The sequence below is a fragment of the Schistocerca gregaria genome, chromosome 1 (genome assembly GCF_023897955.1).
Source record: "Schistocerca gregaria isolate iqSchGreg1 chromosome 1, iqSchGreg1.2, whole genome shotgun sequence".
NCBI classification, from domain to species: Eukaryota; Metazoa; Arthropoda; class Insecta; order Orthoptera; family Acrididae; genus Schistocerca; species Schistocerca gregaria.
The window spans coordinates 636,146,705-636,174,173 of NC_064920.1; the positions used below are offsets into that span (position 1 = coordinate 636,146,705).

A 27,469-nucleotide genomic window follows, 5' to 3' on the forward strand; every position below is an offset into this window, starting at 1 on the left:
TGGGGCGGAGGGGGGGGGGGGGGGGAGGGTGGGAGGGAGGGAGTTCACACCACTACTGAGCAACACGTGGTGGAACGTCCCCTGCTTGGATGCAGGCTTGAATCCGTCGGGGCATACCATCGATGGGATCATCGGGCCAGCCCACGCCCAACTTATCCCACTAATCAATGGAGATTCCGCGTAAATCGATGGGGTACGTGGCCGTTATCGAAAACAAAAAATAACTCGTATCAATCAATCGCACACGTTTTCGTGTCCGGGGAACATGCAAGCCACTCCATTCTGCTGATCCTAGCGCGTATTCAGGAGAACAGCGCGACGATCAAGCGAGTTAACAAATATCAAGACACAACTCACCAAAATGTTGGCGATATGGTCCCACTGTTGCTTGCAGAATCTCGTCTCTGTACCGTAGAGTAGTGAGATTGCCCGCAACAACCACGAGGGGGGGGGGGGGGGGGGTATGGTGGTCCCGTGTAATGCCATCCCAGAGCACCACTCGATCATTATTTTGTGTTGCACATGTGGGACACACAATGTTGGAGGCATTCGATATTACCGTATTGTCACCAGACACGTAGTCTGCGATTGTCAGGTTACAAACACGTCTGAGTTTCGTCCACGAACCGTACTCTCATCCTTTTGTAATGGGATCCATAGTGTTTTAGTGTACGATGTGGTGCTTGCCATGGTCGTCAGGAATGGAGATTCTCATCATGCAATCGTCTCCCAACAGTTTGATGCAATATATAACGTCCTATTCTTCGAACACAAAATTAAGTTATGGAGCACTCGGCCCGCGGTTCCTTTGACTCAAAAACTTGCACCTGTTGAAAGTGGAATACCTGTGTGGTGTAAGTCCTCAACACTACCTGTCAATTGGTAACGATTTCATGTCCACACCACATCATGGATTTCTGTGCACACGCCGACCAACTTCCCTGGTTGGCAAGCCTTCTGCGGGTAACATGATGATGTTGCTCATGATTGTCCTTTGTGGCATGGTGGATGTTCACCCTATAGTTCCACAGACGTCTCTAATTCGTCCCTAATGGTGCTTCATCTTCAGCTTAAATCCTACAATTCATTTGTGTGCGGCGTTCTACCCGTAGGTAGCGCTCATGATAACTGTGTGTATGTTTACAAACGATGTCAGGGGTGACCTTTCTATCGGTACAGGAACAGTCACAATAACAAGACACCTGCATGACATACCGGGATGATGCAACCATTTTTTGATGTGTGCATTTTTGTTTTGTCAGTCTGTGATGTTATTTTTCGATCTGTGCTATTTCTAATTCTCTGATAAAGGCTTTTTGTGTAGATGTAGCTGGTAAAAAGTAGCATTTTACAGCGTCCCTCGTTATCTGATAACTCGAATACAGTACCGCGTTGTATTGGCTGAACGTGTAAGTCATACGAAATGTGTCATAATTTTTTAATTGCTAGCTCGGAGAATATGCTTCAGCGTAATAATTTCCTCGTCTGAGAAAAGAGGAAGATATCACTGGGTGCTAAGTCGGAAGAATATGAGGAGGGGGGGGGGGGGGGGGGGGAGGGGAGCTGTTGAGGCCAAATTATATAGCAGAAAGAGGCAACATGCGCGACTGTGTCGTGAGCAGGATGATCTGGACGGTCTCCTGCGATGCTTCTTGACAGTCTTGTCAGCAGATCCGTACTATGCTCCTATGTTGCATCACACCACGGCAGTCCCAAAAAAACTTTCATCATCACCTTGCGCGTTGGTGATTGGGTCTTCTCCTGTTTCGGTGGTGTTAAATTCTTGAATGCAGGTTTGCTCCTTTGTTTCGTGTCCGTATTAGTATGGTGATTTGGATTCGTCAAATACAGCTGGAACTTTGGCGACGGTGTCTCGGCTCGGCTGAACAGCCGCGAAACTCAGCGGGCATGGGCATAGGCCTTGACTGTGTTAAAAATGTCGTGTAGGTGATGAAAACTGGTCCACGACTGATTTTCACTTTTTCCACTGTAGCCTCGATCATGGTACACGGGCCTTCAAACACTAGGGCCTCCTTCTTATTTGCGATTCACGGTTCTTCACATACGGAAGGTCTGCCGCTCGTTTGGCCACAATGGAAGCATCTGTGTCACCTAACCATTGTGTCACTTCATGGTGCGTTGTGCTATAGCTCCTCTTAAAATGCAGAAAACGAATTACCAAATGATACTCCAATTTATCAATGGATTAAATAGAATAGCCTTGCAATAAATAATCTTTTAGTTGACTACCGGTCTGATTTCCAGCAAAATCGCCTCACGATGACTGCTCTTAAAAAAGTGACTGACGAACTGAAACAAACTACAGACAAACAACAGTCGACTGGCATGTGCTTATTGGATTCCAGCAAAGCTTTCGACAGTGTCAACTTTGACATTCTACTTGCTAAAATCGCACGTTAAAATTTTTCTTTTAGTGTTTACACTGGTTCCATTCATATCTTACATTTCGCCAACAGCGTGTAATGATTGGAGCAAAGAGGTCATAGTGCAGGGATTTAGTACCAGGGGTCCCAAAAGGATCAGTAGTGGATCCATGACTTTACTCATTATATGTTAATGAAGTGCCAGCTATTCTCTTCCACGGCAAATCTCACCTATATCGTAACGATCTAGAGTTATATCGAAGCCATCCAGCATTAAATGCTGATTCATTTACCTTATCAGAATGAGCGGAGAGCATAGGTTTGAAAACTTAAATCGTCTAAAACGCAAGCAATCTTAGTCGTTCAGGAAAGGGCGTATTACCACGCTGTTGAGAGCACATTTCCACGCATAATGCTAAACGGCATAGAAACAACCTTTTCTTCTTCCCCAGAGAATTTGGGGCTAATTCTGGGCCATCACTTAGACTGGGCTGAATACACAACTGCAGTCTCTAAGAAGGCGTCAGCGTCACTTTGTTCACTACAGAAATATAAGAAAGTATTTTCTTGTGAGTTTCAAAAGAGGCTCGCAGAGTCTCTAATACTCCCCACACCTGACTATAGTGATAATATTCTCCAAAGACTTTTGTGCGGAAGGTCACGCAGGCTAGAGAGGCCGAACAATGTTTGTGTACGATAAATTTGTGACGCACGCTATTCCGACTGTATCACTCCTACCTACGAGTAACTATCAGGGCTACGTGCTGGTAAGCGTAGAGTGTATCGTACTTAATGTCTGCTGTATGGTCTTCTCAACCGTTGCACTTCCTCGTATTTATCTTTAACTCTTACACTACTATCTGAACAGCACAGCAGAAACACTCGTTATCAACAAAGTACAGTCTTCTGTGTACCACTACATAGCACTGCCGTGTTCTCTAAATCATTTTCTATATCAGGAACCGAACTTTGGTAAATCTTCCTCAAAATATCGGCAAAATTAAATTAGTTCCAAACTCCAAAAGACAATTAATGGCCCACCTTCACCACCACAGCTATCTCTCCTATTTAATAGTCTGCAGCTCACTTTCACAGAGTTATCTATTTCAATTCTGTTCTTTCCTAACATCCACTGTCACTGCCATTTCAATAATGTCCTCTTTTTTTTATCCCTTTCGCTTCCGATAATAGTAAAAGGCTTAAAATATGCTATATTAATATATAATTCTTATTATTATTTTGTCTATCTTTCTAATGTCTTTGGTTTGTGTTGCCCGTGGTCAGATGTAAGAGAGGATCTTAAGGTCCTAATCTGATCAGGCTAAATAAGCAATTTTCTTTTGGCTAAATAAGCAATTTTCTTTTAACTCCTCTAGCGTCGTTTTACGCTACTGTTACGCAGGGATTTCATTATGTAGAATTATTGTAGACATGTACCTGCAAACAAACGAAGCTTAATTAAATAACTTCACTTTCTCAAGGAGATAACTAGCAGTTTATGACTACACCTCATACGTTATGACTATCTTTTCTTACTATCTCAAGACAGGAAGCAACGCCATTGGTCATATCTAAAGCTGAAACGTTCGCTACACTATCTTCGTTTTGGGATCGTTACCAGTGAGGCAGGAAACTTGAATCCGAATGGGTCGGGATTCAAACCCCTCCTGGCTATCTGTATTTAGGTTTTTTATGGTTTGAATTGTGTAAGGTTCTATTCACATCAGTCAGCCTATAATACAATTAATTTTTATCGACTTTTTTAATACTAATGAAACAATAAACGTAAATCTTTTTGCACATTATTTATCGATTCTTGGGCAACATTTGTTTTTGTTTTTATCGCAAAATTCCTTTGTCATTAAGCCCCCGTCCGAGGAGTGAGGAATTAAAGTTGCTCTGTCCAAAATAAGGTGTGTCCATGATGGAAGTCCTGCAGTCTGCAAAACTTATCTGAAATCAAAAGTCAAACCATTTTCTTAATCTGTAGTATATTCCGCATGGAGTGATAGCACTGTTTTTTTTTTTTAATTTGTCAAAAGATTGAAATGGCGGACGTTTAAAACAAAGATATAGTGTTGTTGTGTGTTTTTGATCACGTTTTTTTCGGTAACTAATGGATAAATGAAAATTAAAAAAATAGCCAAGTACTCCTTGTGGCCATTCCCGAGGAGCAAATCAGCCAAATTTGAGAAAGATATCTTTATTAGTGTGCCCACAATCCATTCCGTGAGCCGGGGGTACAGTGGTATATTGTACGCAATTAACAAATGTTACCATCTCGTGTGGAAATTAAAATGTGTTTCTTTCAGTAGGTTACACGTTACTTCTCTTCCGCATGTTCTTACAAAGGTTTCCACAAAGTTTCCTTGTCCTATGATCACTAAGTTTTCCATGGGAGCTCTCTCAGGTAGCGAAAATTTTATTATAACCATCCTGTAGTTCCGTTAGTGGGAATAGCAGCGTAAATGAAAGTCTTTAGAAGATAAATGTGTAACGTTCTTTCTAATAACTTTGTTGTTGTTGTTGCTGAGGTCTTCAGTCCGAAAAGTAGTTTGATGCAGCTCTCCACGCTAGTCTACCTTGTGTAAGCATCTTCATCTCTACATAACTGCTGCAACCTAAGTCCATTTGAACTTGCTTACTGCATCCATTCCTTGGGCTCCTACAATTTAACCCCCCCCCCCCCCCTCCACTCCTTCACACACACACACACACACACACACACACACACACACACACACACACACACACACACACACTAACCTCATCTAATAAACTGACGATTCCTTGATGCCTCAGGATGTGTCCTACCAACCGACCCCTTCTTTTAGTCAGGTTGTGCCCAGTTCGATTCAGTATTTACTCATTAGTTATTCATCTACCAATCTAACTTTCAGCATTATTCTGTAGCTCCGCATTTCGAAAGCTTCTTTTCTCTTTTGTCCGAACTGCTTAGTGGAAGTTTGGTTTCTATTCAAAGCTACGCTCAAGACAAATGCCTTTGAAAAACACTTCTTATCATTTAAATTTATATTCGATGTTAACACGTTTCTGTTTCTCAGAAATGCCTTTCTTGCTATTGCCAATATGGATTTAATATCCTCTCTACTTAGCCAACATCAGATATTTTGCTGCCAAAATAGTAAAACTCATCTACAACATTTAATGTCTGATAGACTAATCTAATTCCTTCAGTATTTCCTGATTTCATTCGACTACGTCTATTATCCTTTTCTGACGTTCAACTTTTAACCTCGCCCGATGAACTACGGACCTTTCCAAGGTGGGGTGCCTTGCGTCTCAGTGACACAGATACCCGTACTGTAGGTGCAACCACAACGAAGGGGGTATCTATGGAGAGACCAGACTAACGTATGGTTCTTGAAGAGAGGCAGCAGCCTCTTCAGTAATTGCAGAGATAAAAGTCTGGGTGACTGACTGGTCTGATCGTGTAACATTAGCTAACATCATATCATAACTTTCCGTCTTGATCGCACATTATTATATAATTCATAACGTGACCAGCTTCAGCTTACTGCCAACATCGCTGATGTAACAGTAGTTGGTTCAATTCGCTGAAGGTCTACAGAAGAAAATCTAAGAATACATAATAAGGACAGCAGGGCCGATGGCCGTAACATACAAATAAGATTATTCTGTTATGATTGTTAACGACAAATACTTTGTACACGCAGTTACGTGAATAAGTACAAGTGAAGGTTGAGGGTATCCTACAATTATGCAAACAGGAGCTATAGCTGTGGAGGACGCTAGTGAAGAGGTAAAATAAGTGTCGAGCATCGTAGATTCAGTAGTTTAAATAGGAAGTTCATAGATTTTATGTCTTCAATCGATAAATGGCCAACATGACATTGGTATGCTGGCACTGTGCACGCCTAAAAGTAAGGGGAACTAAAGCCGTTATTTTATCCTCAGGGCATGCGGCTCCACTTTATAATTAAATGTTGATGGCATGCTCTTGAGTCAAATATTCCGGAGGTAAAATAGTCCCCCATTCGGAGCTCCGGATGAGAACTACTCAGGAGGATGTCGTCATCTGGAAAAACATATAACTTAGTGTAATGCAGAATGTTCTTTCCTCAATGACTGCGAGTCAAATGCTTATCAGACCACACACACACACACACACACACACACACACACACACACACACACTGTAAACACTAGCGCCGTCACATAACCAAAGATGACTGACACCAGAAGTTATCAATAGTGAAAATTACTAAACAACGGGTGACGTAGCATTAACACTGTCCCTCTGTTTTTTGTCAAGGGAGAGAGCAGGACTGTACGCATGAACGTGCGAACAAAATGTTTATTTAAACTGAACGTGTGAACAAAGTGCTCCACTAATCCACTGAGTGCAGGATGAACAGGCGCTGTTTACACTACGGCAATGCCACAGGAGGGACAAAAACAGGTAAATTCGGAAGATGTGAACTGAGGCCCATTGTTGGTTATTACGGTCTCCAGGAGTCCTTCCATAGAAAAGACTCGTGCCAGAGCCTGTATAACCTGTTTCGAGCACGCTGAGGATATCCGAGAAAAACTGGGGAATCTGCTTCCCGCGTCGACCCAATAAACAAAGAATAGCCAAGGAAGAGGCCTGCAAGGTGTATATGGAGTCGTTGCCAGGGCACTGAAGCATCGGGAAGTGTTGCGAGCGGGTGATGCCTTTTTGCCTTGGCAAATTTCTCATGCTGGCATAATGTTGGCAATGTTTGCATCGATCCTTCGCCACTGTACATGTTTACCGGCCAGCCTCGTCCTGAGCACAATTCCCCAGCGACCCTGAAGTATAAGAGACAAGACGCTCTGCCGGGCAGGATACGGTGCCGCAAGGCGTGTGGGATCATGACACATGCGCGACCACTTTCTTGTTGCAACAAAAAGACTCTGTTGAGGGTGGAAACTCATATCGCTTGTACCAAAATGCTTGGACTTAAGGCTGAACCAATTGTTTCTAATCCACCATTCACCCTCGGTGCACCTGACGAAGTAACTCCCGGATAATTGGACCCTCCGAGGAATGACGGTTGATTTCCTCTGCATCCAAGGAGAGGATGGCTACAGCTCTACAACTTCTTCTGTTTCTATGCCCATGTGCCAACAGATTCCTGGTTCCGAATCGAATTGCATGTCCTGTTCCAATGGTAAGCTGGAGAGAATGTCAATGTTGGGATATTGATCTATTGACCGATGTCTGATGTCGTATAGATAGTGAAAAACAGTGCCTGTCTCTGGAGGCGAAGCACCGATTTGATCGGAGTATTGGAATTTGCTTTGAACAGTTCTGAACGAGAATTATGGTCAGTCGGTAACGTGAAAAGTCGCCTGTACACATAATCGTGAATATTCTTGAGTGCGAGCACAATAGGCAGAGCCTCCTCTTCTATTTGGATGTAATTGTACTGCGACTGTGTCAGAGTTGAGGATACGAACGCAACAGTCTGCCCCACACCATCTACGTCACGAGGTAATACTGCGCCCAAGCCGTAATCAGAAGCATTAGCTGGTACAGTTACAGAGTTTGAGGGTTAATACGCATGTAGGAAGGAGCAGGGTATATTTGAGATCTCTTACGGCGTTATCGCTGGAGGGAGCCCAAGTGCACTTCACATTTTTGCGTAACAACTGAAGGAGCGGTTTTTTTTTATGGTCGCGTCATGTGGGATGATTTGCGATAATAATGAAGTTGGCCGAACGAAGGTTGTGGTTGCTTAATGTTCCTTGGGACTCAAAGGTACAGAACGGCTTGAACATACTGCGGCGTAGGTCGTATTCCTGAAGGACGGAGAACATAGCCAAAGTATTCCACCTGAGGGTCGAAAAACGGCATTTGCACATGTTAAGTAGAGTTTCGCTTGTTGGAGAGAAGTAAAAAGAGCTTCAAGGTTGGCCACCAACTCCTGGTCATTAGCAGTGACGAGAATGTCGTCCAGATAGTTCGCCATGCCGGATGCATGCCAGGTCAGTTGCTCCAAGCATTTGATTTTTATTTGTCTTCAGTCTTCTGACTGGTTGGTTGCCGATCGCCACGAATTCCTCTCCTGTGCCAACCTCTTCATCTCAGAGTAGCGCTTGCAACCTACGTCCTCAGTTATTTCTTGGATATATACCGATTTCTGTCTTCCTCTGCAGTTTTTACCCTCTACTGGTTCCTCTAGTATCATGGAAGTTAATCCCTCATCTCTTAACATATCTGTTAGCATCCTGTCCCTTCTTCTTGTCAGTGTTTTCCATATGTATCTTTCCTCGCCGATTCTGCGAAGAACCTCCTTATTCCTTACCTTATCAGACAACATAATTTTTCAACATTCTTCTGTAACGCCATATCTCAATTTTTTCGATTCTCTCTGTTCCCACAGTCCATGTCTCTCCAGAATACAGTGCTACGCTCCTAACGTACGCTCTTAGAAATGTCTTACTCAAATTAACTCGTATGTTTGATATTGGCAGACGTCTCTTGGCCAGCTATGCCCTTTTTGCCATTGCTAGTCTGCAATGGATTCTTTTACAGCCTAGGTAGCAGAATTCATTAACTTCGGCTACTTCGTAATACTCAATTGTAATGTAAAGTTTCTCGATGTTCTCATTTCTGATATTTCTCATTACTTTCGTCTTTCTCCGATTTGCTGTCATTCCATATTCTGTACTTATTAGACTGTTGATTCCTTTCAACACATCCTAGAATTCTTGTTCGCTTTCACCGAGGATAGCAATGGCAGCAACAAAACTTATCAGTGAAATCTTCTCACCTCCAATTTTAATCCCATTCTTGAACTTTTCTTCTATTTCCGCCATAGCTTCTTCGACGTGTAGATTGAACAGTAGGGAAAAAGGCAACATCCTTGTCTTACACACTTTTTTATCCGAACTCTTCGATCTTTGTCTTCCAGTCTTATTGGCCTGTCGAAAAGCACCGCTGTGGAGTGGTGCGCAGAGTCCGAGGTACTTGATGATAACGCACGTCCCCTTATAGCAAGTGTAACGCAGAAGTTACGCCATCTCAACTAGAAGACACTCGAGCTCTCCTCCCACGTGATTATACCGCCTTGGGTCCTTTAAAACAGGCCTTGAGGATCGACGATTCCTGTCGGACGAGAATATGCAGCTTGCAGTTACGGACATCTTCGCGCAGAAGGACACTGCGTTTTACCACGAATATCCTTAACCCGGTGCGTCGGTGAGATGATTACCTCAATTATCGGGTGATTTTGCCTGATTGGTTATAGACTTGCGCTCTTCGAACGGAAACTTTTTGATTCCTCATATATAAATTGATGAATGGTGGAACGAGAGAACGAGATGAGTGGGTAGGTTGGGGTGGGGGTTTGAGGGCAGTGTATGTGATACTAAATCTAGTCTGTGCGACTTGTTCCCATCCCAAATACGAACAGGTTTAACGGTAGAAACGGCTATTGTTAGTCCATTCGAAAACGTTAGAGGCAAGGCAAGGCAGCGCAACTGCAACTAAGAAGTAGCAGGACTGGTCACTGTGTACAAGGAGCGCCGGTACTGCGACCTTTTCTTCCGGATATTCCTTCAGTAAACACGTGGCTGACCTTCAGTAGAAGGTAAAGTCCTCTTCCTTCGCTATTTACTTGTTCGTGGCGTGCTTTGCAAGTACACTTCGTGGACAAAAGTCTAGATATTGCCACCGCCATGCGTTCCAAGGATGTTAGTCATGTAACCAAGAACATATCGGACTTCCTCCAGCTTTGTTATATCGTTTAATCTCCGATGAATGATGTCTGCAACGTCGTGGCACAATGGAGGCAGAATCTGCACAATGTTTCCTGTATCATGGCAGACACTTGATTCCAAGTATTTTAGCAAATTAATGTGACATGAAACTGATGCCCCAGTTGACTTCAGAGATGTTGGACGGCTTCAAGTTCGGGGCTTTAAGCAGTTCACTCCAGAAGATAGACAATATTTTCTTCGAATCACGATGGAATGGATTTTGCAGAATCATTAATATGTTGATACTGAGAAGATCAGATTCATGAAGCATGAATTTGTGTAATGTGTTTTCACAAATACGTTATTTCAGTTTACCATTGACTAAAACTAATGATCCGAGCACAAACTAGCCCTAGAGTGTTACAAGCCTCTGCCAAGTTCAAATATCTCCGCAATATATTAGAGGAAGCACAGCTCATAAGGCAGGCTACGATAGTGTCATATACTACAGTCAGAGAGCAGCGTGATGTATCCTGCGTCGTCACTCCATCAAACCCACTCCCACTAATAGTATCTGTTGTGTGCACCAGTTTAATTGGCGTCGCGCATTCGTTCTTGTGCCTTGTGCCACTGATGTCTGTTCCTTAGGTGTAACAGTTGAAAAAGGCTGTTTGACGACTGGTTCAAGCACTACGTTATAGCTACCTACTAATTTATTAGGCCTATCAGAGCAACGATTGGGATTAGTGCTAACGTGACGTTTTCGCTTAAGAGTAACATCACCAACAGTGGAGCTGCACGAACGTGGCTTTTGTGAAAACTGACGGATGAAATGGCTAAAATTTAATGTACATATCTTTATTGGCATTTTTTGTACAGACCTCAGAGACGTTACCACATTATGTTAGCAATACCTGTCAAGATTACAACAAATGATGTTAATACAAACGTAACTCATAGTAGCTGTTAATTTAGATGTGTAGGTTACGAAGTCTTTACATGGTTTGAAGGCTTTGTAGACATTTTGCATTTTTTTCTAATGTTGGTGGTTATTAGTGTTTGAATTTGCTTAGCCCCTTACAAAAAGCTACTTGCTGGTCGCCGTACCACTCACACGGAAGGAATATTTAAAGCACCTTCTGATGTTGAGCCGGACGAACAAGTTGGGGAGTCTCTGATGCCTGCCCTGTGGAAATGACTGGGGAAATTTAGGTGATAGAAATGCATCCGTGTCGTTCACGTTAAATATCACCCGCCGCAATGTGTAAGCCAAGAGCTGTGGAGAGCAGGTTGCCCATTATAGTGCTGACTGCCTCTCTACCATCGCGTTTTTTCCTCGCTAGTCTTCGCTTTGAGTTCAGGAATGTGATGGGATGCATTGAAATACGGAGATAACTGCCCGTTGGGCGCTGTAACGGGACAACCTCCTCTAGCATTACTTTTCCCTCAACAGTAGTTGTCGATACCAGTGTTATTTTCGAATTTTGAACAGGTCAGTTTATTTCAGTTGCTTTTCTGAAAACTTTCATACAGTTTTATACACAGTATGTTATATTTCAAGCTGAAATTTATGAAAAGAAATAACTTTATAAAATATTTTAGCTTCGATATTATAATCGATAAGTACTAGTTCTGAATGTACAGTTAAAATAATTTTTTATAAACATTTGAAATTATGAAATATATGCACACTTAAAAATTGTATTATTAATTACACAACCCTGCACTGTTTATTGTATTTATTTCTGGATTCATTTAGGAAATAATAATCTAAATTGATAATGTAACGGAAACTAGTAGAAATTCATTTGTAAGGAAAATTGTAAACCCTTTGGAATATGTCAAATTAAACACTATTCAGTCGTCAATTCTCAACCTTATTTTGTTTGGCAACCAGTTTCAGCATTTACTACGGCATCTTCAGGTCCCTGACCGACGTGTGGGAAGAATCTACCTCGCTTGTGGCCAAAACAGAGGCCAGCAGTACTGGGGTCAGTAGATATTTGCTACAGTGAGCTGGCAGGTGATGGTTGAAGTGGTTACTGTAGCAAATATCTACTGACGCCAGTACTGCTGGCCTCTGTTTTGGCCACAAGCGAGGTAGATTCTTCCCACACGTCGGTCAGGGACCTGAAGATGCCGTAGTAAATGCTGAAACTGGTTGCCAAACAAAATAAGGTTGAAAATTGACGGCTGAAAAGTTTTTAATTTGACATCCTCTATCGAACAACCGAGTCCAGCAACAATCTCTAAAACGATGGACATACGGAGACCTTAGGAATATTGTTATTCCGTAGAGTGTGAGAGTCGTAAGCATGCCTCTGATGTAATCGGACGTATTTTTGTGCGAACAATGTAATTTCGCCTTTGTTAATGTGAAAAATCAAAATACTGGATGATATATTAAAATGTGAGAAAATATATTTACATAAAAATGCCGCAACAACAATCTTCAGATTTATTTAGTTCAAACCAACCGTGAGGACCCGATGTAAGATTTCCAGATTCAAGAATCAGACCTCTAGACAAGAAGAACTGGAGCCATCTCAACATGACAAGCTAAGTAAACCAGAAAGTTTATTGTAATCTTCGCTCCTCTGAAATCTTCGTGAAGGTCTTTGCTTATTAATTACTTGGGCTGGGCGTTGTTTAATGTGGACAATAGTTGGAAGAGGGAAGTGGGGGGGGGGGGGGGGGGGAGAGATAACAGCGTTAAGCTCCGTATGCGAGTTTTGCAGGACACATTGGTGCTATGTAATACGAAGGAAATTGTATATTATTGCATATTACGTTTAAAATATGTATTAAGAACGGATTGCATGAGAGGGAGTCTAAAGTTTTGATTATCGCGTTGGAAGCACGAAGCAGTGACCACGAAACTTGGTAATGGTGTTAATCCTTCTCTACAAATTCACCTTTCAATGCGGCACATTTTTCTCAACGATGGATAACTTGGCGGATCTCAAGGCGGTAGAAGTTTTCATTTTTGCTGTTACTGAAAAATTCCACCTCCAAAATCGCTTTGCCATCTTTCTGGAAATACACTACGTGATAAGAAACATACGTTTTTCATATTTGGTGCATTGTGTTGCTACCTACTGCCAGGTACTCCATATCAACGACCTCAGTAGTCATTAGAAAACATGAGAGAGCAGAATGGGGCATTCCGCAGAACTCCCAGACTTGGAACTTGGTCAGGTGATTGGGTATCAAACATTCCTAAACATACCTAGGTCCACTGTTTCCGATGTGATAGTGAAGTGAAAACGGGGACGGACACAGAGCACAAAAGTGTACAGGCCGACCTCGTCTGTTGACTGACAGAGACTGCCGACTGCTGAAGAGGGTCGTTATGTGTAATAGGCAGACATCTTCCCAGACAATCACACAGGATGTCCAAACTGCATCAGGATCCACTGCAAGTCCTATGACAGTCAGGCGGGAGCGGAGAAAACTTGGAATTCGTGGTCGAGCGGCTGCTCTTAAGCCACAGATTACGTAGGTAAATGCCAAACGATGCCTCGCTTCGTGTTAGGAGCGTAAACATTGGAAGACTGAACACTGGAAAAACGTTGTGTGGAGTGACGAATCATGGTATACTATGTGGCGATCCGATGGCAGGGTGTGGGTGTGGCAAATGCCCGGTGAACGTCATCTGCCAGCATGTGTAGTGCCAACAGTAAAATTCGGAGGCGGTTGTGTTATGATGTGGTCGTGTTTTTCATGTTGTTTTGTGTGGCACTATCGAAGCACAGGGATACATTGATGTTTGAAGCACCTCCTTGCTTCCCACTGTTGAACAGCAATTCGGGAATGGCGATTGCATCTTTCAACGCGATCGAGCACCTGTGCATAATGCACGGCCTGTGGCGGAGTGGTTACATGACAATAACATCCCTGTAATGGACTGGCCTGCATGGAGTCCTGACCTGAATCCTATAGAACAGCTTTGGGATGTTTTGGAACTCCGACTTCGTGCCAGGCCTCACTGACCGACGTCGATACCTCTCCTCAGTGCAGCTCTCGTTGAAGAATGGGCTGTCATTCTCCAAGAAACCTTTTAGCACATGATTGGACGTATGCCTCCGAGAGTGGAAGCTGTCATCAAGGCTAAGAGTGAGCCAACAAAATGCTGAATTCCAACATTACCGATGGAGGGCGCCACGAACTTGTAAGTCGTTTTCAGCCAGGTGTCCGGATACTTTTGATCACATAGTATACCAGCCACGCAATAGTTTCTACATCCGAGGAATCAGGAAGGAGTCACTGCCACTCTGCATTCATATTCACTAGTTACTTTGTGTTGGGTAGCTGCGGATGCTTTGTGTACCACTGTCACCCTCCCCCCCCCCCCCCCCCCCCCCCTCATTTGCGAATAGTTCGCGGGCAGAACGACTGGTGATAACCCTCCGTGTGGCCTCGAATCTCTCTAATTTTACCTTCATGGTCTTTTCCGAGACATAATTAGGAGGATGCGGTATATTTAGTGACTATTCTGGGGATGTACGCCCACGGAACCTTAACAGTAAACCACACCGGTATGCAATACAGCCCCCTTGTGGCATCTGCCACTGGAGGGAGTTGATTATCTCAGTGACGATTTCGTGCTTACTAAACGAACCTGTAACGAAATGCACTACTCTTGTTTGGATCTTCTTTGTTTCCTCTAGCAATCCTGTCTGGTACGGATCCCATTCTGACGAGCAATGTTCGGCTGTTGATCAAACGAGGTTTTTGTGAGCCACTTACTTCGTTGATGGACTAGATTTCCTGAGGATTCTTCTAATGAATCTTAGTCTGGCATCTGCCTATCATGCCATTTGTTTTAGTTGGTAGTTCCAATTTAAATCACTCTGTACGCATACTCTTAGATATTTTATGGCAGTGACAGCTTCCAGTGGTTGTTCTGCAATCGTGTAATCATACAATAATGAATGTTTCTGTCTATGTACACTCAATACATTATATTTGTTTATGCTGGTGGTCAATTGCCATCCCCAGCACCAATCGTCGATCCTCTGTAGGTGTTCCTGCATTTCGCTACAATTTTCTAGCGTGCGATTTCTCTGCATAAAATGCTCAAAAGTGTGTCAAGTCTTATGGGACTTAACTGCTAAGGTCATCAGTCCCTAAGCACTATTTAACCTAAACTATCCTAAGGACAAACACACACACACCCATGCCCGAGGGAGGACTCGAACCTCCGCCGGGACCAGCCGCACAGTCCATGACTGCAGCGCCTAAGACCGCTCGGCTAATTCCGCGCCGCTTCTCTGCATACAACAGCATCACGCGCAGAAAGCCTCCTGGAATTTCCGTCGGTGACTACGACGTCATTTATACATATACATTGTGCAAAGTAATTGACTCATAACACTTCATTTAGGTTCCCCTCCAGACACTTTTACGTCTGAAGAATTAACCACTGACAATGACATGCTGCGTTCGTTTTGCTAGAAACTCTTCGGTCCAATCACACAGTTGGTCTGATATTCCGTACGCATCTTGGACTGCTGCACTCTTTCGCAAGTTCCGCCCGCTCTCCGTATAGCGTCACAGGCGTCGAGGACGCTCTGTTGAAGGGTCAGGTGGTGTGCACCCAGAGATTGGCGACCCACTACTGTTCAGCAACAACCATCAGGTCTAGTGTCTACCATCCAGGACGTACGAATCGGAAGATGCATCAGCATGAGCAATCACAGGCGACGCTGTAGGCTCCTGAGGTGCCAAAGCATTCGTCTGAGATGCGCCACCGCAGACCAGGGCAGCACCCGAAAGCCTGTAGACTGTGGGCACCGCAGCTTCCAACTGTTTGTGGATAGTGACCACTTCCCCCTGCAGGCTCCGTCCCTATCCATCTTTAATCAAATATTACCTGAACCATAGGAAATGAAAGACTATCCCAGGAAACTGGATTCACTGAATACAACCAATAAAAAATCGCAAACTCTGGCAACAGAAATAAATAGCACTACTTAAGACACCTAAATAATCAGCAATTGTTCACTTCTACTCAGATATACGTAAGAATACCTCTAAACACTGTATACAATCTGTGTGACAGTTTGTTCCTTATGAACAATATCACCTTTTCAGCGGTGGTGAATCCACAAGCCCCCACTGCTTGCTTTGCCTGTCTTGAGCACATGGTGATATACCCAGCACTCGACCATAATAGATTGTTGCTCCGTTTTTTCTCCTTCAAACGCAAAGAATGAATTATCGATGGGTTGCGCTATTTTGTTTTGGCTCCTCAAGATCTTGTTGAGGGAGGGAGTATGGCTGTTATGCTTGGAAATCCAGGCCAAGAAAGACGACAACCACGCATGTTTGTTCAGTTATTCTTTATCGATCAGAGAATATTTTCATCGCATCTGGCCACAGAATTTGCACCGCTGTCATTTTTTTGACAGTTTACTTTTTGGCAACAGGTGGATTTTGCACGAACAAAATAGCCGGGAAAAAGAATTTCGAAGCCCTTGGTCAGCTGGGTGAAGTGCATTGTAAGCAAGCCCCGTCTGTCTTCCCCCTAGTTATACCTGCTTCTATAGACTCACGTTTGTCCTTGAACCAATCCTGCTTACAAGGGAACCGTATGACCTTCCCCTCACCGATTTAATTCATAATGACAGTGTGTATAGGGCACTACTAGGGCTTGAACATCCGTTAACATACCGACACAATTCTCGACCGTTTTCGACCAAATCCAGTTTGAAAATTTTAGGCGTACTTGCGTACTTCGCTCGGTCACTTAGCCTGCAAGGCCTCCGCAGCCGAGCGAGTAAGCGCCAGGTCTGTGGATCGAATCTCACTACTGGTAGTGCTTTTCTTTTGGAGCCATCTGCATCAGTATTTGATGATGCGCTTCGGTATGCGTCGTATGCCTCGAAATTGTATGGCGACCGAGGACCGTTTTTGAAATCAAAGGAAGTTTGTTTTGCAATAGACACGTCGAAAAATCCACGCACGTGGAAGAATAAGGCGTTCATTACGTGTGCTGTATGTCGCAGTAATTATTGTTTTCCACGTTTCTACGATCTGTATCATCCGGATTTCTGCAGTGCTTCATAGGTTTTTTGGTTCCAATCCTTAAGAAAAAATCTTTTTTTTTCAAAATGAATATTATTAGAATAATAAATGAACCATTAATTTTTCACGGCCCTACTATATGCTGGAATGTTGTTGGAATTACGAGGGAATAAAAAGATTTGATCCAAAGACATCGAGTTTGTGACAGCAAGCGCTTACTCGTTCGGCTGCGAACTCCTTGAATATTTACGAGCCTACTAAGCATATAAACACACCAAAATCTTCGTAAAAGGAGTTTCTCGAAATCTCTTCCAGCTTACATATGTTGAACTTCTAGCCGTCGCTACACACCTTGTCAGTATGAATGAAATTGTTGAACGGCACGTCGTACGGTTGCCTTTTGCACTTTCTGTCAATCTCATTTATTTAGATGTCTATGTTGCCTTTCCTTGCCGCTGAGGTAACACCGGTTCCCGTCGGATCATCGAAGTTAAGCGCTGTCGCCGGCCGCTGTGGCCGAGAGGTTCTAGCCGGTTCAGTCCGGAACCGCGGTGCTGCTACGGTCGCAGGTTCGAATCGTGCCTCGTGCATGGATGTGTGTGATGTCCTTAGGTTAGTTAGGTTTAAGTAGTTCTAAGTCCAGGGGACTGATGACCTCAGATGTTAAGTCCCATAGCGCTTAGAGCCATTTAAAAAAAAAAAAAAAAAAAAAAAACGCTTTCAGGCTAGGCTAGCACTTGGATGGGTGACCATGCAGTCTGCCGAGCGCTGTTGGCAAGCGGGGTGCACTTAGCCCTTCTGAGGCAAACTGAGGAGCTACTTGACTGAGAAAAAGCGGCTCCAGTCTTGTAAACTGATTAACGGCCGGGAGAGCGGTGTGCTGACCACATGCCCCTCCACATCCACCAGTGACGGCTGTGGGCTGAGGATGATACGGCGTCCGGTCGGTACCGTTGGGCCTTCTAAGGCCTGTTCGGGTGGAGTTTAGAGTATTTATATTTCCTTTCGGCTGCTTTATTTGCTGCATTTTTATTTTTTCTCCTTCCATCAGTTAAACTGAATATCTCCCGTGGTATCCAAAAATTTATACCAAGACTTGTGTTTTTAGTTATTTGATCATCTGCTGCCTACATTATATCAACGTATTAAGATCCCATCTGGTACTTCTATTTCGTGAAAATTCGATAAACGTGAAACTAGAGAGTTTCGAGTTTACGTGGAGACTTAGAAGAATTGTTCTCGCGCACCATTCGCGACCGGAGCAGTGTCCTCTACACTAAAGTGGCTTAAGGAGTGCAGTTTTATATTTTTTTTTTCTTTGGGAGCAATTACTTTTGTAAATAAGGCAGAGGGAACATTCTCGCCAACCGCTCACTTCGCACTTTGTTTGTCGACACGACGAGTGTGTCGGTTGCGCTCGTCCTAGAGTGAAGGCTAAGGTAGCGGCGCGCGCAACCTGTTGCAGTGAAGCGCCAGTTTAGTGTCGTACGCTGGCGGCGCGCCCACCACATCGCAGCAATTCCGCGAGCGTCTCCGCTCCACACTGGCAGTTTCAGTGCGCCGGGGTTGGCAGTGTCCGGATGCGCACGCACGCGGTCGCTCTTCCCTCCCCCCCGCCCCTACTCCGCCGTTCCCCCTCCACCGGCCGTCTGATGGCGGGCTGGCCTTGTCGGGGGTTCGCAGGAGCGGCCAGCAGCAGCCGCCTTCAGTCGCGTGTCGGTGGCCGCGCAATGCGGTGTGTGAATTTGTGCGTAAGCCGTTCGGCAGGGGCCGTCGCGTGTGAGGTACAGTGCGGATCGGTAGTGATGGTGTCAGTGCAGTGTGGGTGTGCCAAATAGCGGCGCCATGTCGGTGCGCGTGCTGGCGTCCGCCGGTGGCGGCAGCGGCGGCGGTGGTGCCGGTGGCGGCAACGGCGGCGAGCAGCTGGGCGAGACGCCGCCGGGCGGCGACGTGCAGCGCTCGTCGTCGCTGGACTTGCTCAACTTCGCGGAGCGGCGACAGCTGATCGCGTCGTCGCTGTCGCTGTCGGACTTCCTGCAGCAGGGCCAGGTGCGCGGCCTGGGGCTGTCCCGGCCCGCCACGGCGCCCGCCACGCCCGCGCAGGCGCAGGCGCTGGCTCAGGAGCGCGACCGCGAGCGGGAGCGCGAGCGCACGGGTGAGTCGGCGCGCTGCGCAGGCGCTGTTGCCACGTGCCGGCCGCCAGACACTGCCCCACGTCTGGCAGCGGTGGCCCCGCCGCGCCGCTGTTCGTCAGTGCTCTTTTCAGCGCCGCTGCCGCTGCGCCAGCCCCGCGCTCTCACCAGCGATCTTACCTGCAATTACCGCGCACAATGCTACTGACCGCTGATAACTCCTTCCTCAGCATCGCGTTCGTCTGGTTCGGTATGTGTAGGTGCCTCACTGGCAGTCAAATCAAAGCAGGTGTGTTCCGAAAAGACAGACCGGTTAGAAAGTAATTGTGACCCACCACGTAATCACGATTGTGGTGATAAAGTGGGCAGTAGCGTAGGCCGATGTCTACTGTGGGCTGGGCTGGAAGGTAACAATTTAGTTGACGGTTGGCGAAGCCTACTAATGTGAATATGAAATGAAGACCGTCGCCGTAAGAGACTCAATTTTTTTTCTTCTTCGGATGTCCCTTTCTTGCTGCAATACGCTACACATTCACTTCAGAGACTCCTCATACCTTTAATAGGAAAGCATTTTCAGTACAGCTTTTTTCCTGGAATAAGTTTTGTTTTTATACTTTATATTTGTAGATGCGAAACTGTTAAAACGGAATTTTTACGTGAACCTGGTTACTCGTATGGCCTGCCAAAATTTGATTTTTCCCTCATCTAATCATAGGTTAGTCACACTTGCGAATATCTGCCGAATTTCTGCATGTGAGGTGAAAATGTGCCCTCTTAACACATGACCAGGTACAGGAAACATGGATTTTGGAAGGAAAGAAAAGTAACTGTAAGTAGCGTTTTATTCACGTAATGATTTCTGTGTGTATTGTTTCAAATCTCGAACTACAGGTGTAAAAACAAAACTGCTTTATTCTAGAAAAAATTACTGAATACTGCGTACCTTTGATATTAAAGATGAAATTCGGTCTGGGACGTAAATAAATGCTGTGTTGCAGCGAGAAATGGCTTTTCAATTTATGAAACAGATATTTATATACTTGCTGCGTAAAATGGTCGCACCAACAAACTTGTTTACGTTCACCCAATATTTCACTCATCTATCTGCAGTTACCTAAAGCTGTATGTTATGTTGTACCACCACTATAAAAATTCAAGGGCACCTCGGCAGATCAAGTGAAACTGCGCTTGACACGAGTTATCCAAATACTCATCCATGTACGACACGGGGTCGATTATTTGCCATCGTTCATTCTTCAAGCTTGCCGTTTATTGCCATACCAACGTTTCAAAAGGACTTAAGCTTTGCAACCGTGAATCCCAACCAATATGCGTATTAATTGATCAGATGGCCATCAGAAGCCAGCTTTCCAATAAATTTAAATAATGGTAGGATCACTTTTATTTTGCCAGCCTCTATTAAAAATACTTACATCACATCCTGCTCCTGTGGAAAATAGAGCGTGTTTATAAAAGTTACACCGCGGCTTTTACTCTGAATAATTTAGAAACTGAGTTGCCACACAGAGGTGGTGTGCACTGCATGTAAATTGCCTTACAGATGTTCAGTATAGTTCCATTAAGTTCACCGAACAAACGCTGTGGTTGACATCGTAAAGGTGCCATACCATACCACTGGATACTAAATTAATTTCTTTGTTCTTGTATATTTTTGTAAGAAAATAGACAAAGTTGAATCACAGAAGTTGTTTTCCGAAGTACGTATCAATTTTGGAAGTAGTTGAAGTCCCACTGAAGAGTCAATGTGATTTTTTCTTCTTTGTTGTATTTATTTCGCCTGTAGTAGCCAAAGCCATTAAACCTATTAGTATTATGTAACATATTTACAGTTACGTATTCACTTCTGTTAACAGTGAATCCTCAATATCTTCCTACGTTTTAATTATGCTAGTACATGTTATCACTCCAAGTAACACACGCCAAATTTCTTAACATTATGCTGGTGTCACTAATAATAGTCAACCATTTTGTACTCGCAAAAGTATTATGGGATTCATAACTGGAAATAACCAGTCGGGCGGGAGATTAACTGTGTACACAAATAACCAATTATGGAATGACTGCTGACCGTTTCTTCATGTGGTATCAGTTGGTGGTACACACCTGTGGAGTCAATCAAGTGCTGCTGTTGCTATGGCTTGGTGGCTTCACATCTCGGAATTTGGAGATGAAGGCTCGTCTCTTGAAAGTAGTTTCCTATGTTGATATTGCCTTTGGCACTCGGCCAGGGCTCGTAACACTTGTGGGTGGAGGAATTCCCAGTTTTACAATTGTGTTACAGAATTTGCCAAGCAGACTGGCGTAGCGGGAACAGCGGCATGATAGCTAATTCAGAACTGCCAGTTGTGATGGCGATCTTCGCGGTATGGAGGGGTTGATTCTATAGAGACGCGCAGTCTAACACCCGTAAGAGTCAGTAATTCGTGGAAAGACGAAATGAAATTACAGGGGACGTCGGATGAAAGATTCGCTGTTGTCATGCTGTGCATGTGTGTGTCTGTAACGCCTACGACTATTTGGTTATACCAGGAAACAAGTGACTAGGAGGAGAATTCTCGGTAGTGATGAGAGCGCAGTCCCAAGAAGGACGCCGAACGAAACCATATGCGCGGCCTTACGTCACGGCAGCGAAGGCTGCCGGCGGCCTGAGCGAGAAGCTGGTCTCGCGGTGACTCAGGACCCGCCCCCCCCCCCCCCCCCCCCACCGCACTTCCCCCTCGGCGTCACACCTCACCTCACCGAGCACCAGCTCGCCTGCCACTTTCGCCGTCTTACCTCATTCTTCATTCAGTCGGCCGAATTTTAGCCGCGCGTAGCTGTGTTACCGGTGACGGAGAAATGTTAGCTCGCATGTGGGCTGTTCAGCTGCATCAGTGGAAGGGGTTCTTCTCTCCAGGCGCGGGTCAAAAGTTCGATTCTGGGGGGCTGCTGGGAATCGTCTGTTCAAATTTGTCTTGCCGTCACCCCGACTTTTAACATGTCACAGAAGCGTACAATTTTAACACAAACAACAACAACAATAATAATTAAACGTTTTAATACAGGGTGGCGCAGTAAATAGTAGCCCGCGCTCCCTTTGAGTGCGTAAGCAATATTTCGACTTCAGAAATAGAGTAAGCAGTTACAAAAATGGACAGTTTTATACAATAATCGATTGTTAGCACTTTTCTGTCGTGTCAGTTTATTTCATCAGTGAAGTTAGACGTTTCTCGTTGGGCTCTGCAAAATTACTTTCTCGATAGAAGAAAGAATTGAAATTTTGGAAGCATATCTGGAAACGGGTTCGTTTCAGGAAACTCGCGAAATATCCTGATAAAGGATGAAGGACGACCAGCAAAGAGGGCAGTACAGAGTCTGCATAAAAACTAGTGCACCTCCGGATCTGTGCAAAATGTAGGACGACAATGAATTCATTCAGTTCGCAGACTGGACGTTATTGCACACATTCGTCGAAGAGTTATTAAGAGCCCAAAGAAGTTTACACGTAAACGGGCGCATGTAACTTTCATTTGAAGCCATATCCTGTGACGGTAAGATCACAGTCAGAAACGTGGCTTTTGAATAACACCAACTGTGGTTTGCTAGCCCCTTTCCATTACATCATGACTGACGAAGCATGATTTCATATTTCTGGTCATGTGATTCACAGAAAACGAGGTACTCGGCAACGGAGAACCCTAAAAATGTGTGTCAGCAATCTTTCCGTGATGGAGAAACTCGGCGTTTGGCGTCGCGTAAACAGGAACGCGCATCGTTTGGCCGGTATTATTTGACCCTACCCTCAGCACGGTCGCATATATGGAAATTTTTGATACATTTTGTGCTCAACTCACTGAATATGAAAGACAATACTGCTTCTTCCACTAAGATGCCACGTGTCTAAAGTATCCCTCGAAATAGTCCATTATGTCTTCACTGAGGAACGAATTGCCAGGAAACATTCATGACCGCCATGTTCGGCGGATCTAACATCGTGTGATTTTTTTCGTGCGGCGACACACGAAGAGCAAAGTCTGTAAAAGAAATCCACACACATTACAGGAACTGAAAGATATCATCAGCCATGAATTTGCCGCCAGGCGTATCCGAATATGCAGATAAGTGCACAGTTGTGTATTGATGTTGCAGGGGGTCACTTTGAATATCTTCTAGAAATGTATAATTCACTGTATTTTTCATTGTAAATAAATAAGTCCATTTCAGTTCCTCGTTTGTGTAATTTCACTCTATTTCCTTTACACCCAAGCAGGCTACTTTTGTCTGCGCCACCCTGTATGATAATAATAACAAATCGTTTAATTCGAGTGACATGTTTTAGTGTAATGATAGTAGTTTACTTACGTCAGTGCTCAGCGCGTAGGTTTAGCATAACATACAAGAATGGCTATTTAGAGAAATGAAGCATCTGAATAGCGTACGTCCGAAAATTTAAGAAGTATAATAGTAACAAACTCTCACAATTTTTGAAAACATTATACTTAACACAATATAAAATTGAAGTGAATATCAACATTATCAGTACGTCACTAGGCATTAAGATTCTGAATATAGGCTGTGTGACCATGTAGATGAAGGATCCCTGTTTCATCCTGTCACTTCCGAAAGTCAATCTTTCTCACTGCTTAGCTTTTCTTTGCCCATTCTTTCTTGCTGAACTCGTCGCGGTTTTCAGTTCTACCCGTGGACCCACGAACCGTTTGAAATTTGTTGTTAACGACAGGTACGGTCAGCACATAAACGAGCGCCTCTACCTGACTCGAATGCTACCAGTCAGGCCGCAACGCCGTCGACCTTCACAGCATCCGAAAAATAGTTGTTAAACCTAGGTTGTAATTTGTAGAACGCACTGACACTTTCGAGAGTATGTTTTCACGAGGCTACATTCACTGAATAAATTTGAAAATTGTTATGTGCAAAAATACTTACTTTTCTACTAAAGATTTGCGTTTAAGAAATCGTTCACCTAGGAGAATCAACAAACATACCGTTATTTGACCATCGAACAGACTCCCCTATGGAAGACATAGTAATAATAATCCTCCCTGCTGTAGAGAAACAAGTGAAAGAGTTGAAAACAAATAAGTCGCCACAGATACGCATGTAATCCCAGTTCTGTTTTACAGAGAGTATCTTCAACATTGCCTGTTACATAGCTTGGATTTATTGCGAATATCTCTCCCAGCGCAAAATCCCAAGCGACCACAAATGTAGAGGATGCGACTGTTTTTTGTACGAAGGGTAAAAGAACGGACGCGCAAATTACAGACCAGTTTTTCTACGTCGTTTTGCTCTAGAGTTCATGAACGTATTCTCCGTTCAAATATAATAAATTTCCTAGAGACCGAGAAATTTTGTCCACGAATCGGCATGATTTTAGAAAGCATCGCTCATTCAAAACTCAGCTTGCCCTTTTCTCACTCGATACTCAGCACTCTGTGGATGAAGGGCAACAGGCAGAGTCCATATTTCTAGATTTCCGTAAAGCATTCGACACTTTGCCCCACTACAGACTGTTAACGAATCTTGTGGAATTGTTTCCCAGATACGAGGAGTGGATCGAAGACATATTAAGTTATAAACCTTGTATGTTTTCCTGGAAGGCGAGTGTTCATGAGAGACAAGGGTGTGCCGCAGGGGAGTGTGTTTGGATCGCTTTTGTTCTCTATATACTCGTACATAAATAGTCTGGCGGACAGGATGAGCAGCGATCTGCGGTTTTTTTTCCGACGATGTTGTGGTGCACGGGACCGTGTAGACGAAGAGTGGCTGTAGGAGGATACGAGATGAGTTACACAAAATTTCTAGTTGGTATGGTGAATGGCAGCTAGCTCAAAGTGTAGAAAAATATAAGTTAATGCTGACGCGTACACAATACAGACCAGTAATGTTCGGTTAGAGCATTAGTAGTGTCCTCCTTGACACATCACGTCGTTTAGCTGACTGGAGTAACGTTGCAAAGCGATGTGAAGTGCGACTAGTAGGGAAGGCGAGTGGTCGGCTTCGGTTTATTGGGAGAATTTGGAGGAAAAATTGTTCATCTGTAAAGGAGACCGCGCATAGGTCGCAAGTGCGACATATTGTTGGAATACTACTGATGTGTTTGGCATCCACACCAGGTCGGGTTAAAGGAAGACATCGAAGCAGTTAACAAAGCGGGCTGCTAGCTTTGTTTTCGGTAGGCTCGAACAACACACAGGTACTACGGAGATGCTTCGGAAATTCTAATAGAAATCCCTGGAGGGAAAGTGACTTTCTTTTCGAGGAAGTATTGAGAAAATCTAAGAGAACTGGCATTTGAGGCTGACTGCTGAATGATTCTACTGCCACCAACATATATTTCACGTAATGATCACGAAGATAAGATATGAGAAGAAAGGGCTCATACGGAGCCTTATAGATAGTCGCTTTTCCTCGCTCTGTTCGTGAGTGGAAAGGAAAGGAAAGGAAATGTCTAGTAGTGGTAGAGAGCACCCTCCACCACGCACCGTACGTTGGTTTGCGGAGTATGTGTGTAGAAGTATTTCATACTACTCCACTCCACCCTTGGGTCCGCGCCTGCTTTTCTTCGCGGTAAGAGGAGTGTTGGGTCTTCAGCGAGTCTCTTTAATGTACATGACTGCGATCAGTGTGTATAGTGTTCATTATTGTGTTGTTCCCTTTGATGGGGGGAGGGGGCCGTTCTCAGTTTATGAATGACTCTCCATCATCTAATCTTTTGATATGGCTCTCCACTCCTTGCCCGCTGAAGTTTTGTTTAATTGCGGAGATTGGAAAAGGCTACACGAGGGGAACTAAACATATCGAGAAATATTTTTAAACAAATTGCATATCTGGCGAACATTTTAAACTTAAAACATTGAAAAGAGTGTCATAAGATACATTGTTTTAACGCTTTTTTCGTTGGTGGGACCAGTTCTTGACCTCGTCTGAAGTTATCTATTTATTGCCTCTAGCGATTTTTTTTCAATTGCTCAACGTCTGGCCAACGCTTCCTTTTCAGGTTTTTTGTATTTGGGAATAAAAAGTCATAGTAGGCCAAATGCGGTGAGCAGGGTAGGTGAGAAACCGATGTCATTTGGTTTTTGGCCAAAAACTGCGTGACGCTCAACGCCTTGTTGTGGTCATGGTGAATAAGCCAATCTCTTGATTGCCAGAATGTGGGTCATGTTCTTCTCTTTGCTTATGTAAACGTTTTAGCACTTCAAGGTAGCAATTTTGGTCAACTATGGTATCCTGGGTAACAATTTCATGGTTGACGATCCCCTTGATCAAAAAGTAAACAAAAATTGCTTCACATGGCATCTCACCTGCCTTGGTTTCTTTGGTCTTGGAGTCTTCCACTGGCTGGGTTGTTGCTTGGCTTTTGGGTAGTATCCATAACGTCATGATTCGTCGCCTGTGATGCCTTTTGCGTAAATACAGATCAGTTTCTGATTGTTCTTTCAGTTTCCCGCACACACTAAAACGGGTGGCTCTCTAATCGTCAAGAAAGCACACGCGGAACGAATTTTGCCGCATTACATTTCATCTTCAGTTAACATTCGTTGGCATCATCTCCGGGATATTCCACTCGTTTACGCCACTTCATAGATTTTTCCATGACGATCAGACATGATCATAACAAGGATTTTTTTGTTGTTCCGATCGTTCTGGAAGTCTGTAACGAATTAGAAACGGGACGTGTCAGCCAAGTGAGAGAGGCGTAATGTTGATTTTTATTATTAAATGCCGCTTCCACAATTTGTTAATATGAGCATCGGAGACGTCAAGGATGTGCTGCAACCGTATAACGACGTGATCAATAATTGCTGTCAGGAGTTCCGGAGCAGTCTGAGCAACGGGTTCCTGTATACTGGTCTTCAGATCAGGTAGAGACCAAACGTGTCCGTGGTAACCGCGTTCTGTTAGATATCCACAGAGCCAAAAGTCACACGCATTCAGATCAGGTGATCTTGTAGCCCATGCATCTGGAGAACCACTGGAGAGGATAACGTTCGGAGAAGGTTGCATCAAGCAGGTCTTTCGCTGGGCGAGAGATATGAGGTGTTGGCCCCCATCTTGCCTTAAATATTAGTTGTCACATAGTTGTGCTCTTCCAAATCAGGAATCACATGCCGTACAAGGAGGTCTCGACTTCGTGCACCCTTCACGGTATGTGAGGTAGGCCCTCTGGTGGTACTCTCTTGAGAGAAG

The 27,469-nt window shown here is 44.2% G+C and overlaps 1 protein-coding gene across 5 annotated transcripts in view; it reads left to right on the plus strand.

The window, feature by feature from the left end:
* LOC126360357 (phosphatase and actin regulator 2) overlaps positions 1 to 27,469 on the plus strand; it is a 717,887-nt gene that overhangs the window by 94,502 nt on the left and 595,916 nt on the right. For 4 of the 5 annotated variants that reach the window (XM_050007703.1, XM_050007704.1, XM_050007706.1 and 1 more), the window contains exon 1: positions 18,795 to 19,278. The exons of the other annotated variant lie outside the window; for it this stretch is intronic. In XM_050007703.1, the coding sequence (XP_049863660.1) occupies positions 18,969 to 19,278 (310 nt within the window). In that variant the 5' untranslated portion in view covers positions 18,795 to 18,968. Of the gene's footprint in view, positions 1 to 18,794; positions 19,279 to 27,469 lie in introns of those variants that run through there. 5 annotated transcript variants of the gene reach the window in all.